The sequence below is a fragment of the Dromaius novaehollandiae genome, chromosome 2, assembly GCF_036370855.1.
Source record: "Dromaius novaehollandiae isolate bDroNov1 chromosome 2, bDroNov1.hap1, whole genome shotgun sequence".
Taxonomy (NCBI): Eukaryota; Metazoa; Chordata; class Aves; order Casuariiformes; family Dromaiidae; genus Dromaius; species Dromaius novaehollandiae.
Window position 1 is genome coordinate 78,273,493 of NC_088099.1, and position 15,328 is coordinate 78,288,820.

The 15,328-nt window shown below is 36.0% G+C and overlaps 1 protein-coding gene across 2 annotated transcripts in view; it reads right to left on the reverse strand.

Annotated features, from left to right (window-relative positions):
- The window catches only part of TGFBR1 (transforming growth factor beta receptor 1), a 36,292-nt gene that overhangs the window by 19,607 nt on the left and 1,357 nt on the right, over nucleotides 1-15,328 (reverse strand). For both annotated transcript variants that reach the window (XM_026115039.2, XM_064506811.1), the window contains exons 2-4: nucleotides 8,126-8,377; nucleotides 7,455-7,697; nucleotides 1,477-1,707 (exon numbers count right to left, since the gene is read on the reverse strand). In XM_026115039.2, coding sequence (XP_025970824.1) covers nucleotides 1,477-1,707; nucleotides 7,455-7,697; nucleotides 8,126-8,377 — 726 coding nt within the window. The remainder of the gene's footprint in view (nucleotides 1-1,476; nucleotides 1,708-7,454; nucleotides 7,698-8,125; nucleotides 8,378-15,328) is intronic.

A 15,328-nucleotide genomic window follows, 5' to 3' on the forward strand; every position in this document is an offset into this window, starting at 1 on the left:
TAGTTTAGGGAGCCTTCCTCCTACCTCCTCTGCATGGTAGTCAGGCATAGTTTTGGGACAAATTATTTATGGGTTTTTGGCAAAATGGGAGACTGGTATGCTTAACCATAGATTTTGTTAAAAGTTACATCTAAGATAAAAGCACAAAGGATATATTGCAATAAGTGAGACAATGCCTAAAACTTCTACAGAAATGAATTTTATTAATGTTTTTATGCTGTATACTTAGATGCAACTATCTAATAGTTTTAAATATAGGCTCCAGATACTCAGTTCGGTCCATGAGAACAAACTCAAGCTCTCACAAGTACTGTTACTCTCAGGCCTAAAACTGTATCAGGTATTAGGCTAAGCGTCTAACAAGTAGTCTAGTACACTCTGGATCTCCAACCTCTTGAAGGTTAATACCTGCTAGGAGCAATTCTGCTATAGCTAATCCTTCCTTGCAGAAAAGGAATGGTCTATCTGACCTCTTGAGGTCTGTTCCAGTCCTACAGATGATATGGAGGATTATATGGATACCCCAGCTACACAAAAAAACCACCTAGGAAGTTGAACCAAAAACCTCAAAGCCATTTAAAGATCCAGAATGTGTGTGGAACCTCGACTTCTCCCCAAAGTTGATAAAATTACTGGTTAATGACCTCTTAAGCAAAGAGGTCAAAGACCATTTATTCTGAAAAGATGAGTTTCACCACAAAGTGTTACACTATGTCTTATTCATTAGTTTTTAAGCTCACCTTAATGTAAAAATTCAGAACTATTGTTGGCTTTGTAAAAGAATTTTCATATCTTAAATGGGACTGCAGAAAGATCCAAGAACCTGACAGACTGCAACAAGTAAAGTTGAAAAATGTTTATACTGTTCCTCTTGGATGGATACTTAAAGGCTCATTATCCAAGACAGCTTCAGGAATTAGATGCAGTTCCTTAATGCTAGGATCAAACCAGAAATTCCTTTTTCCCAGTTTCTTTGCTAACTGGAGTTCTAAATAATAATCTCACATATCACAGACTTAGAAGTGAATCTTCCACCTCATACTTTATTTTAGCACAATAGGATTAGATATTATTTCTCTTGGTCCCACACACCTCACTTAAAGTACAGGTACAGAACAAGTATTCAGCAAACCTGTCAGCTTACCGGAAAAGTAAATCCCCTTTTGATACTAGGCTTAACCAGTATTTTAACTTGCCTATAGCCATTAAGTTAGATCTCATTAAATATGGAATCAATTTAAAATAGTTCAGAACTTTTTTTTTCCCCAGAAAGGGGCAAATGTACTTTTTGCAGACCTGTGAAAAGCCTGTAAAAGCACCAAATGGAAGAAAATATTCAAGTAGCAAAATTATGTATTTTTCAAACAAGAATAGTGGAAGGTTGGGGTAGGGTTTTTTTGTTGGGTTTTTTTTCCCCACAATTACCATATACTCTGAGTATACACATAATCAGCAAAAATGTTACATGTTACTAACCTTTATTGTCTGCAGCTATAAATCCAAGAATGTTTTCATGCCGTAACATAACTGTTTGATAAATTTCTGCCTCACGAAACCACGAGCGTTCTTCTCTTGAAGAGAATATCTTCACAGCAACTTCTTCTCCTCTCCACTTTCCTCGCCAGACTTCTCCAAAGCGGCCCTTACCAATGCTTTCTTGAAGTACTATAGTTCTTGCAATTGTTCTTTGCACAAGTAAAGGTAAACCTAAAAAAAAGATTTAACATTAATCATCATCTACTTAACTGAATGGAATATGGGTAAGTGCTTGCTTTATTGTTTATTTCTTTTAGAATGCACATAAACCCTTAGAGTTTATCAGCTTGTTGGAGACTGCTAACAAGCATGTGCTTAAGATGCTACCCTCAATCACAAATGCCAGTAATACAACTATTGAAAGATATTATGCTAAAACGGCCTTTATAGTTGTTAATAGGAAAGTGCAAATTTCCTTTCAATTTAGAATTGTTGATCCATAAATTAATCCATAAGTTTAATTAAGAAGAAACAAATGAGGATTGAAAATTTCTTAGTGACCTTCCCATAGCTCTCCTCAGAAAGCAGTTCAAAAATGCAACAGTAGCAGAGGTGCTTACTTAATTCCTTACTAGATAAGACCCAGTCTCTTTCCAAGTTAGGATAATCCATGCTTATCAGCAACACTGCCAAACTTTCAGGCTGATGGCTCAAATACACCAGTAGCCTGTTAGTGTTCTCAAACCACAGCAATACAAGAAAACCTTCTTGTAACAAACTTCCCATTTTATGGGCACCTCACTATCATTCTACCTAAGAAAGATGCTTACATTCAAAAGGTTATACAGCTTCAGAACATCTGCACATTTTCAACTTGCAGCACCTCACAGCATACTTTAATATATCAGTACAATGAGCAAGTAGCGCTGGTACTCCCCCAACTATCCTCACATACAGGGTGTTGGTTTTGTTTAAGTCCTTCCTGCCATAACAGTCTTTTTCCCCTGGATTCCCCCTGGAATCCTGCAGCAATACTATGTTGTAGGATGATTACATCAGCCAGGTTATTTGCTCACAATAAGCTCTTTTAGCATATAGGATTACTTTGGAAGTGTTTGATTTAAGTAAAAAAAACTACTCCACAACCACTGTTTCAATAGCTGATACAAGAACATCTGCATTTCCTAAAGCTACAGAAAATAAAACACAACCAATACCTCTTGAGCAACTAGCTCCTATCCATCTTTGGACATTTTTTGCAAACATGCTAGATATGGTCAACAGCATTGTCATGCTTGTGTCTGAGGAAGGCAAATTAGAACACTGCAGCATTCAGAAGTCACCCTCAAGAATTACAAATCTACAAGAATTTCTGTACAGTCTGTACTAACAACATGTATGCTTTATGTGAAGAGAGAGGAGAGGAGAAAAAAAAAAAAGACACCATACCATAGATTTAATCATTGCCAGATGATGCAATACATTTTGCTGAGAGAATTTCAGCTTTTGCTGTAGTAGCTGTCCCCAGGTCAACTGCACTGTGTTTGAACTGTGAAGGCTAATTTGCACTCTTTTAGGACAGCATTTTGAAATGCTGAACAGGCAAGGCTAGAACAATTACTGGACTGTCAAACTTAGTCCTGAAAATGTGAATTCTTACTCTGTTGGCCAGAGAAAACTTCTTTCTTTCCATTTATGCACTACTGCAAAATCCACAGATAAAGTTTAAGTATAAACTAATTCTGTATATATGAAAGTGGCGATTTGTCTAATATTTTGTTTTTCTACAGCTGTCTTAGAAAACTGTTTGTACACCTTCAATTTTAGATGCACAGCATTCAACTTGCTGAGCCATGTATAGATGCCACTTTTTGTTAAAGAAATTAGCATGTCCAAGGACATCAGCCACATTAAGATGTTACAGTATCATAAAAACCCTGGGAACTGATATCTATCCATCTTATTGCTATCCTGCTTTTTACAATATTTACAAGATTCATTTACTTCTGTCTTCTGCAGCTGTGCTTACTTTTGCTACTGCTTGTCAGAAAGTCAGGAGAGTGGAATCCACATTCATCTTAAAACCATAAGGAAAAAAACCCAAGATTTCTTATAGACACTGTTTCAATTGAGCAGTCTCCTCCTCTTTTTGTGTAAAACCACCCCCCACCCCACCCCACCCCCACTAAATAACTCTCTATGCCGGGAGTCTTCCCCGGATAAGTAATCCAAAAGCCCTGGAAATGGGAAAATTCCATTTCTTTCCAGCCTCTATAAAGTTGTAGATAAGTTACTAAACAGTTTTACATCCAGTTCTTCAACTGATACTGAGACAAGCCGACTTTGTGGCCCTTTGGATTTCTAACCGCCTGAAGTTCCTGCATCAACTCGTCTACCAATAACCAAAGCTTCTGTCTCCCCTGCTTTATAGGATTCTTCCTTGTTCACTGCAACAGAGTTGTCTTGCCATTCCCCGCTGGAAAGTTACAGCTAGGCTTCGCAATCTGTCCACCCACTACGTGTTTGTTGCTTCAGAGATGTCCCTCATGACCTGAAAAATCATTCTCTGCTTCAAAGAGAATGATTTGAACACCTCTTAGATCCTTCTTCTGAAGCCTAAGCTTCTATTTTAGATCTTTTATTAATTCCTTTCATCAAATCTCTAATTGTTTCAGGTCTTTTTTTTTTTTTTGTTCGTTTATCGTGGAACACCAGGGAAACACTAACACAAGTCAAAGACTGAATACCCAATACCAGCATACTATTTATCATGGTAGAAAATGAATCCTACTTCCCTTCTTATCTGAGTAGTAAGCTTGTTTTTAAGAGTTCTGTACATTTCTCAGTTTTATGCGCCTCTCGTCAGAGAATATCATAATACAAGTCTGTAGTGGAATCATTTTTATCTAACTACGAACTCCTTCAGTCCCCCTGATCATGGTATGAATTTAAGAGCATTTACTTTAGGTCACCATCCCAAACACTTTAAGTATGTATCTTATATAAGAGCATTTTTTGCCAATTAACTACAGCTTTTCTGACTAGGTCTGGACCGTTTTGTCTCTTCTATACATTGCCATTGTGTTTCTTGCAACCTTTCTCCGCAACAACATCCCTTTCATATACTTCAGTTCTGATAGGATTAAGCACTATTTTAACTAGCAGCTCAGACACCTCCCCCTCCAAGTTTATTCCATAAAGATACAGTCATCCCAGTTTTAAATGCACAACCTAGGCTTTGGCATAGAAAATACACATTTCAATGGTATGCAATTGCTGCAGGCATTCCAGGACACAAGAAAGTATCATTAAATCTTAGGGCACAGAAAGGTTGAGAGTTTACACAGTAAGTGATTGATTAATTTGGAGTCAAAGTGATATAAGTCATGGCAAATATAAACACACCATCATTAACAGCACAGAAAATAAGCACTTGAAGCAGTTCCTATTCCACTCATAGGAAAAGGGAGGCGCAGAACACCAAGTAAGACTAATACTTGTCTGGAAAACAGCTGAACACATCACTGTTGCTAAAATGCTAAAGTCAAAAGACTGCATATGTAAGTTATGAAAACATGCACAGTTTCTTATTTTATAGGGAACATAAGTTCATCTTTCATGCATAAAAACAAATGAGTAAAGTTTTCCCTAAGGTTAAGTTACATTCAACTAGTTTTTCTTCCTCTGACACAGCCATCAGTAGCCAAAGCTCAGGTAGTATGAGTCAAGTGCTCTGGAGTCTAGAACAGCATGAGTGTTCTGATGCTCTAAAAACCTAAATGATTTCCCCTCCCACACACACACTTTTTTAATTATCAAATTAGAGAGTCATGAAGGAAGGAAAGATTCAGTAGCTTTTAACCACTTGCTCGGGGGGGCAGGGGGGGCACCAAAAAAAGGAAAAAAAAAAAAAAAAAAAAACCACACAAACACCACACACACAAATTTCTCTTCTGGCAGCAATTCCCAGCTTTTCAAGAACTAATTTTGAAGGAGTACTTCCAGAGAATATTTTCAAGCATAACAATAGGCTCAGAAGCACCAGAGGGAGGAAGGCAAAAAGGCAGATGAAGGGATACTCCAAACAGCAAATAGAAAGATCAGTTAACAACCAAATGTGAATTAACATAATCATAGCCTAACTTTTGATTCAAAGAGCTGAGGGAAAGCAGACAAGTAGAAAGTTGCAGAAGTACAGTGAGGATCTAGACAAGCTACAGGGAACAAATGACTAGACTGTACATTAAAACAAGTAACAAAGCCTTTAAAGTTGAAACTCCCTCCCCCCCCCCACTAACCTTACTGAAGTTATAGGAGCTAGTACATTGCAGGTTACAGAAGATAACTTTTACATACAGAACATACATAACTTCTTTAGAGCCTTCTTTACTTAATGTCTGCAGGTAGAGACTTTTCCTAAACCACTTGATGCTCCCAAAAGCATAATGACCATACATTGTAGTTTCTTGGACGCCCAAAATGTGAATTTCAGATTCATATTCTCTTACCAGATCTCTTAAGTCTCTATACCTGCCTACAAAGGACGTAACCAGATGAAAGAATCCAACATTTTATCAAATTCTACCTTTTATCAAATTCTACCTTAATATATTAGAAGTTCTATCAATTTCATTTTTTGAATTAAATATCTAGTTTACTAAATGAGCAGATTGAGATAAACACAGACTACTAAAGCTCCAGTTCTAAATTGAGAGCAGCTTTCCTTATTGTGATCAAATCTTATCTGGGCACACCAGATCTTTCTCAATTGAAAGAACTGTCCGTACATTCAGTCTAACCTCAACTTCTTCCATGGATTTGTGACTACAGGTGACTTACTCTTATCTATACTCTAAACAGGTTTAGCAAGTCAAGTCGCCTTGTAAACAGTTCTGCCAGTTACTACAATGGGGAAATATGACCTAGGTATTCACTTTTTCTATATTTTTAATTTTGGACAACTGAAGTATTCAGAAATTGAGAATCAAACACTAATTTCTTGGCAGAAAAAAATACTCTGAAAGTGCATGGGTCTTTCAATATGTATACATTTGCAAGTAGCAGGAATAATTCTTAGTATTACACTATTTAAACTTTATATACAGTAGAAGGCTGAGGAGAGACTGAACTACAACCTGATGCTTCACTCCTGCAGAACATAAATATCTTAACATGGATCAAAGATGAATTTACCTACGCAATGATTTGTCTGACACATCATCCCCTATCAATGCCTACTAAACCAAATTTCTGTGACAGACTACCACAACCCTATAAACAAGTAGACCAGGGTTCTGACAGCAGCAGCTAAATGCAGTGAACACTGACTACTGCCTCATCCTCCCAGAGCAGCACTTGAAGTCAGAATTAAAATAATAAAAATCAAAAGATAGAAATTTTCCAGACATGTTCTACACATTGCATGTTCTATGCATACAGAAACAGGTATTTGCATATTTGCTGATGCAACACTTTCTGTAGAGGGAAAACTAGCTAAAATATTAACTTGTACTTAGAACTCAGAATATCCTTCACATATCGATAGCTGTAAGTGTAAATAAATGTCAGTTTAAAGCTAAAGAAAAACTTCTTGAACTGTCTCAGAAGCATGGAAGATGGGAATATATATGCTATGCAGAACAAACGGTATATGACTGAGCTTTACATTACTGAGGGAACACTCATTAGTAAGGCAGCATAGAACAAACAAAACAGTTGACAGTCTGATATGCAGAGAATTGCACATTTGGCTAAACTTGCAGATTAAGGAAAAAGACCAGCAACTAAACTTGATTTTTATATATTTTTTTCCAGTATATTGAACCTTTAGTGATATATTGCATCTATATGAAGACAGCTTCTTTCTTTTTGCTCATGTTTCTGGTTATAAGTTTAAGCAGATAAGATAATATAAAAAAGAAACCAATGCCTTAAAACTCTTAAACACAGATTAATTACAATTAGAAATGTGACATTACCTGACCCAGAGCCTGAAGTTGTCATATCATAAATTAAATCTTTTAAAGTAGTTCCTTCTGATATGAAGGGACGATCTAATGAGGGATCTTCTTCACTTGGTACGCGGTGATGAATTACAGTACGATTATGACAAAGATACAGAATCAACATTAGTGAAATGCAGACGAAGCAGACAGGTCCAGCAATGACAGCTGCCAGTTCCACAGGTCCTAGATTAGAAGCAGGTTTTCCTGGAGTTGGGCCTGTCAATAAAAAGAAACAAACAAAAAACAAAAAAAGAAAGGGTAAAGCTATTTCTTTCCCTATGTAATGCAGTAACTGAAGTGTTTGTGACTGTATTTCACAGTGCTCTTCCAATTATTTTAATGCATTTAATAAATTAGAAATCATGAACAATAACTTTCAAGAATCAAAATCAGTATTATGAAGGACAAAGGCAACTGTATTATTACTTAGTTTATATTTCATTTGCATTTATGTCTTCAAAATTGGTTCTAACATTCCAATTCAGGATATCAGTTTCTTGTTCCAAAGCTCTTAAAATTGTAATTACAGCATTTAAGGTGAACTTTGGGCCTCTTAACTTGCATACACACTCAAACTTCCACTCTTAACAGAAAATTCTGTGTTAGCTATAAAGAAAAAAGTTAATAAGCCCCAAACCCCTTACCTGGTGTTGGAATTGGAAGCTCTATTTTATTGCAGTGGTCTTTGTCACAGCAATGAGGCAAAGTAATAACTCCATCTCTGGAGGAGGGGGCACAAACGAATGGCCTGTCTCGGGGAATCAGATCAATTTCTGCTATACACATGCTATTGTGTATGACTTTGTCCACAGTCCGTGTTACTGAGGTAAAACAGAGCCCATCTGTCACACATGTAAAGTTGTCTTTTGTACAGAGATGGCAATAACATTGTAATGCTGTATTGAGGAAAGAATTAACGTTAGTTGTTAAATATTTGGCTTGTGAAACAATTTGAATGATCAAGAAATTTTTGAGACACTAAAGGCCTGTAATCTTTTTAGTTATAAAACACAGAGTTGTAACACTAAAGACAAATACTACAATGCTTCAGTGGTACAATAAAATTAGGAGATGAGAAGACAAAGTCAAACTTGAAGTCATCTCTCCTTATACAATTATGGATTAAAAAAGACCGTGATTCTAGCTGTTTCTCCAGATGGTCAAGTTCTGTTACAGTCTCTCATAGCAAAAATTCAGACTTTTTATAACACAGTATATTCTACAAAATTCAGCATGCAATCCTACTGTTTTCAAAACCAATACAAATAATGCCACTTTCATCGCAACTAGCAAGGGTAGATCTTTCATATGTGACAAACTGTATGCTACTGGCTACTTAAGAAGGTTAATGCTGTATATATTACATGATAGCTTTTAGAATTTTTGTTGAGGAAGGGGCATATAAAAACTTAATCCCCATTAAAAAAAAATTCAAAGATCCTGAGAACATATCTTTTCACATAAGCAGAAGATAGTTTCAACTTTTTATTTAAGAATCCAAAGAAAAATATTGCCTTACATTACTCAGTGTCTTTGTTTACTAAAACTACCAATTGCACTATAAATTTGGGGGGGGGGGGGTGGAAATGACAGACTAATCATGTCTAAGATAACTAGGTTTTATTCATTAAATCTCAGAAGTTCTGGAGAAGGAAGTTTACTAATTCTAATTTCTCTCTCCATTCCTTCTTGCATTTACAGGATTAAAGTCAAAAAACAGCATAAAAGCAACAACAGAAATAACCAGTATACTCTGACTCTACTTGTTTGTGGGGAGGAAAAGCTGTACACAACCTTCAAGCAGAAACGAGGATATGCCATTTCAAAAATGAAAAACTGATTTTCCTCTTCTTCTTTAATCTGCTATCTGTACATATATGCGTTAAATTTAGTGAAAGCCACAGTTAAATCTAAACTCTAGTTCACCCAGAAAAAAGTGAGACAAAATACAGAGATTTAGACAACTGCAGATCTTAAACATTTGTGCCCAGAACCACAAAAATGCAATAAGCAGAATATATACAGAAAGCTATACTGGCATGTAGGACTGACTAGGTCAACAGTGAAACCTAAAATATGTCAAGTCTAAGCAAACAGTCATGGAGTCACCACCCAAGAACACCTCCCCCCCCCCCCCCCCACACACACCCCTCCTCTCCCTCCAAAAAGGCAGCAACCTATAAGGGATTTATATTATACACTTTATATCTTTCATAAGTAGTGAACAACAACATGATTTAGAGAGGAAATGATAATCCAAGAGATTTCATCTGCATGCAGATCCTGTATATCCTCCAGGTGGAACAGCAGATGTTTCCATGAAGATATTCTTTTAACCAAGGATGACAAAAGTCAGGTTGAAAAGCAGATAAGAAAATTAGCAGAAAAGAATATAATATATGCTTTCACACAATCAACTCTAGGAATTTTGAAGGACTCCAAGTAATGCAAGATGATAAACTTCTTTCAAGGGTACAAAAATCTCACATCAGAGGCATCAAGAAGGCACAGTAAAAGATGCCCTGAAATCTGAGGTTTCGCTCTTCACCTAAATTCAACAGATAAACTGCCTATGAACCTCCATCCCTCTTTATCCTTGGATATCATGGATTTCAATAAAGGGGAATCTGACAGGCAACCTGATCTCAAATATACACTTAATTTAGAATTCACATTTCTGAGTTCCCACAACCCCCCACTAAGTTTTCTGAATCAAATGAAAGTCTTGCCAGTCACCCTGCACTAAGAAGTAGAATTGTTTATTAAAGTTCTTAGGACAGGCTACAGAAAGCTAACCCACATCAGAGGTAGTCAGTACCCCACAGACCAGGGCGGGGGGGGGAAGAAGAATACACAAGATTATGAAAGGACTTGTTTAGCATGAAGATTATTTGTTCTTATAATTAAAAATTGTATGAAGTGATAACTGTCACTCAGAAAGGTAAATCTTCGTAACAGCTCTACTTTTTGAAGATGCAGATTCCCCCCCCCCCCCCCCCAAGGTAAGGAAGTCCCTATTATTCAAAGTTTATCTGTGATAACATTTACCAAAGACACACTGACAGTAAAATAACCTCTAATATAAAGCAAACTATTTCTGGAATCCAATTAAATCCATTTAAAAAGTTTCATAAAATATCCACAGACAGATAAGCATATTTCTTTCTCCCCCCATAAGGCTTTCAGAATGGAACTTTATTCCTCTTCAGACAAGTTAACCCTTGCAAACCATTATCTCACTTGCTTCATTCAGGACATAGTTACAATGAGCCAAGAAGACTATTTAAATGGAAAAATCTCATGCATCTGAATGCCTATTTAAGTTAGATATTCAATAAGATTATCTTCACATTAAGCCTCCGTATAGATGCTAAGTTCCTTGAAGTGAAAAATGAGTAAGCATAACAAGGTCACCTCAAACAACAGCTCCCTGATCATATGAAGTTGTAAAGACACACTAATATCATTCTTTGCTTAGTCAAAGAGTTGGGCCAAAGTCTTATCTTCCTTATTCATTTTGTTGCTGTCTTTTGCTGCATAGTTCCCGAGTGCTATTTGGTAAGACAATTTATACTGTCTCTACAGTTTAATGCCACTATCTTCTAGTTTCCTGTCAAGACATAGTACACTGTCAGACAACTGAATTGTGTTCTTATCACAAATACATCTGTACTTGCTTCTGAAGCTAGTCTTCCCCCCTCCCCACTTCTTAAGAAGCAGAAAACAATGCTTTATCAGTTGAATAGTCAAGTTTCTGGGAACACAAGTTTTTTGCTGCTCTCTGGTAGACATAGCCTTACAAAAATCAAATCAATGAATATTTCATTTACCTTAATACTTTTGACACTTACAATTCTTTATGCATCACAACGCCAATGGGCAACAGTAGGATTTCCATATTTTACTAACAGGAAAACTGGATTAAGTATTTTAAGCAACAACACATATCAGGATGAGAAGAAATAGAATTTTAATATCTTTGCACAAATCTCAGTCTCCACTTATCTATGTATGAAAGAACAAAGAATATGACTAAATGAACACTTTATAGATGAGATTTAACACTGAGTAGTAAATGAGGAGTTGTCAATGACCAACATTTAGTTAAAACAAGTGTTTTCATTAATAACCATAATCTTAGAGAGAACAATCTATTAATTCACCGTGTTGTCATCCTGAAGATAAAGCAGTTGTTCATTTTTCCTCAGGGAAACTTTTTGGAGGTAAAAAAGCATTATAGCCATTTTAGAAATTCAGAGAGAATCCAGTCAGGTCTCCAAGTCCACTTAAAATAAGTATTCTTTTTAGACAGATTTGGTTGATAACAGTATGCCATCAAAGAATGGCTATTGTAATCTAGTTTTCCAAAGCCAGTAATTTCTTCCAGATATAATATATTCCAATATATTTTGAAAACAGCTTTTAAAGATAAGACCACAAGAAGCCCCTTTAAAACTACTTAAACTAAAAGATGGAGGGGGGAGGGTGGTAAGGGGGAAATGGATCCAAGTTTTAGGTCATGCTTTTAATTGCAGAGAACAGCAACTTTACTCTTTTTTGTATGTATTACAACAGTGTTTGGATACAACCACCAGTCTGAAGCTCCACTACCAACTAATTGAAGGTCATTTCTGTTTCAATGATACAAGATAAGGCAAGAGAAAGAAAGTACAGATAGCTAAGTGAATGAACTGAAGGTAATATAGATGACCAGTGGCAAAGCCAAGAATAGAAATCAGGTCTTCATAGTAGTTCAGTGCCTTTTCTACTGCATTCCTTTACTGTGCCCTGACCATCCTGCATAATCATTCCCCCTTTAGGTGACTGACTACCATAATAAAGAAAACTGAGAAAATGCAGTTAAAAAATGAATATATAAAATACATCATAACTTGTATGACATAATGTGATATAGTCTACAGCATATTTCTTGTAACTTGAACTGATTTAACAATAGATTAGCCTCTTGTGCTGAATGCAATTACTTGAGTACTATCTCTGGCTCAGACTTTCATTTTGACAGTTTCATGTTCCTGTCTTTAAAAAGTCTTGCTTCTCTGGGTGTTGCGGTATAGAAAATCCACACTGAGGGTGAAACAAGCTGATGACATAAGTACGACACAGTGAAACTACACATCTTGACAAGAGTTAAGAAAGCTGTTTCTGAAGGGCTCAGATATTAATGTTAATACAATATGTAGACAGAATAGAGAATTAAATAAACCCTGTCCACTTAGCTTTATGTATCATTAGATACCTAAAAAAAATTTTCTGTTTCTGTATCTGATACCTTCCTGAAGTAAAAAAAAAATTGCCCACAGCCTTTATTTTCAGAATTATATAAAACCCTGTGAATCATGATACAGCATTTGCTAACACTCTGCAGAATTATTGGAATCTGACAGTTTACAATGCTTAGAACACCACCTTCAATCAAAGGGGTTCTGGCCAGAAATCTTATATATATAGAAATAGTGTATTTCAGAACATGCTACCAAAAGTATAAAAACACTTCAAGACTTCCAAGATGTTTTACAAAATAATACCACTTCTCAATACTAATAATTATTCATTTTAATTATATTATTAATACTTGTAATTATTTAATCATTAATCTTTTTTTTTTTTTTTTACAAATAAAAACCTCTCACATCAGAAGTCAAATAATCACAGGCCCCAACAGCAGCACTATGCTGAACAGGAACCTCCAGATGCTTCTCTTGTGATATTGTAACTCTCTTCCTATGGAAAATAGAAATGACACTTTGAAACAAAAAGATAATACCACCAGAAGAAATCAGAACTTTGTTTCCACAAGCTAGAGTCTGACAGGAGAGAAGAGTGAGGCTATGATGTGTAAAAGACAGTGAGAGTTCTTTAGGAGATGAGTGAAAGGGTTGCAGTGTTTATGAGAACTTCTTTCCCTATCCAATAGGCTTTGTCAGAAGCAAAACCATAATACAGGAGGGTGCTGTCAGCCTCCCATTTTCTTATTTATACACTGCCCTCAGTGCCACCGAGAGAAATCTCTAGCTCAAGATGCAAAAAATGTTTAGATCTTACCATGTCTGGGACAAGGGTACACTTTTTAATTGTGATACTTCATGACCTTTAGCAAGTCATTCTTCTTACAAAGGTGCTAATTAAGTTCATGTATTGCACAGGAGTATCAAGTTTTCAGGACAGCTTTCACTGTATTACATTCCATCCTTCCTTGTTAAGGAAAACTTCCACTGAAAACAGCAGTTTGGGGCAACTACAAGACCCACTTACTTGACGCACTCAAGAAAGCAAACAACCTACTTTATTAAGGCACTACCCTCAACTTGGAAGTAATGATAAAGCCTTGGGAATGATCCCAGCTTTGAAAAAAGAATATTATGTTCTTTGTAGCATAGGTGCCAAATGGCACTATTCGTTTTTGCAACACACAAGTGTTTTCATGCCTCTACAGCAAGATATGCTGAAATTTGTTTCTGATACCTTTCATGGAAGAATATGTTTTAGAAAAACAAAAGAGTTAGAATTAGAAACCTAGATCAAGTAGGAAAATGAAGAACTCTTTCCTTTGTACTTTTAAATTCACTTCAGCATACAAATCAGATTCACTCATTATCACAAATGAGAATGAATCGTGGGAACACACAGAATTTCCAGAGGGTGACTTCCCAGAATTTTGGGAAGATGAAAGACTAATTATGGTTCACACAGTGTGGAGAGGAAGGAAGCAAGAAAAAAAAGCAGCAGTAGCTCAACTAGCTGCTGTGATTTGTGACATGTCTGACCCTCCATATGAACGATATTATGAGAGGATTCATTCTACAATAATGCTAGCATCAGAAGTGATCAGAAAGTGTCCAGCTTTTGTCAACCCATGATAAGAATACTAAGTAACAGGAGGCAAAGCATTTGTTGCACCAATACTTTGTCAACTTGGACCACAACGTTCAGAGAAAAAAATCCCACTACCAATTTCAGAGGACTCATCTATGAGCTAAGGACCAAAGGATCCCAGACTATAATAGTGGTGCTATTAAAAAAAAAAAAAAAAAAAAAAAAAAAAAAGCCACACCCACACACCACTTCCATCCTTAAGCTTTTGTATGGAAAATTATTTTAGCCTTGGAAATCTATGGCAATCTAGCTTTGCTTCCACATAAAACTCTTAGACCTTTTCATGACTGAAATTAAAAGAAAATTCTTGATTGCTCAGAGGCATTAAATGGGAAAATAAAGGTTCAATGCTCAAAGCAAGGGAAAGTTTCCCTCAGTAGCTAAATTTGATGTTTTAAAAAAGATGCATCAGCCTTTAGGTAAAAAAACTTTAAATTATTAAAGTACACACACAAGAGGTTAAGCTCACTGTTTCCATTTCAAGAATTCTTCATCTTCTTTATTAAAGATATAAGCAATTAATATGGTATTTTAGTATAGTAAGCTATATTTTGCCTTAAGTAATGTTTTCTTTGCAGCATGATTACTATCTTAAAGTGAAATGTGAATAGCATAGTAAAAACCTCACACTGAGAGGCATGTCTTAAAGCTGTAACTGAAAGTGTCATGGCACATCTCCTCTTCCTCTTTAAAACCCAGAAAAATATACATGCCACCTATAAGACGAATTCATAGAGTGGCACTCATAAAATACAGATTTTGTATACTGATTGTCATCATGTAACATACCACAGAAGTTGAAAACCAAATCAGTTGGACAGTAAAGCATATATATCATTTATGTCTCACTAACACATATGACCTTCCTGCTTAAGTGAACAAAATATGCTTTTTTATAACCACTTTAGTTTTTGCTTTCCCAAATATCATTAACAATCTGTTTCACACATTAC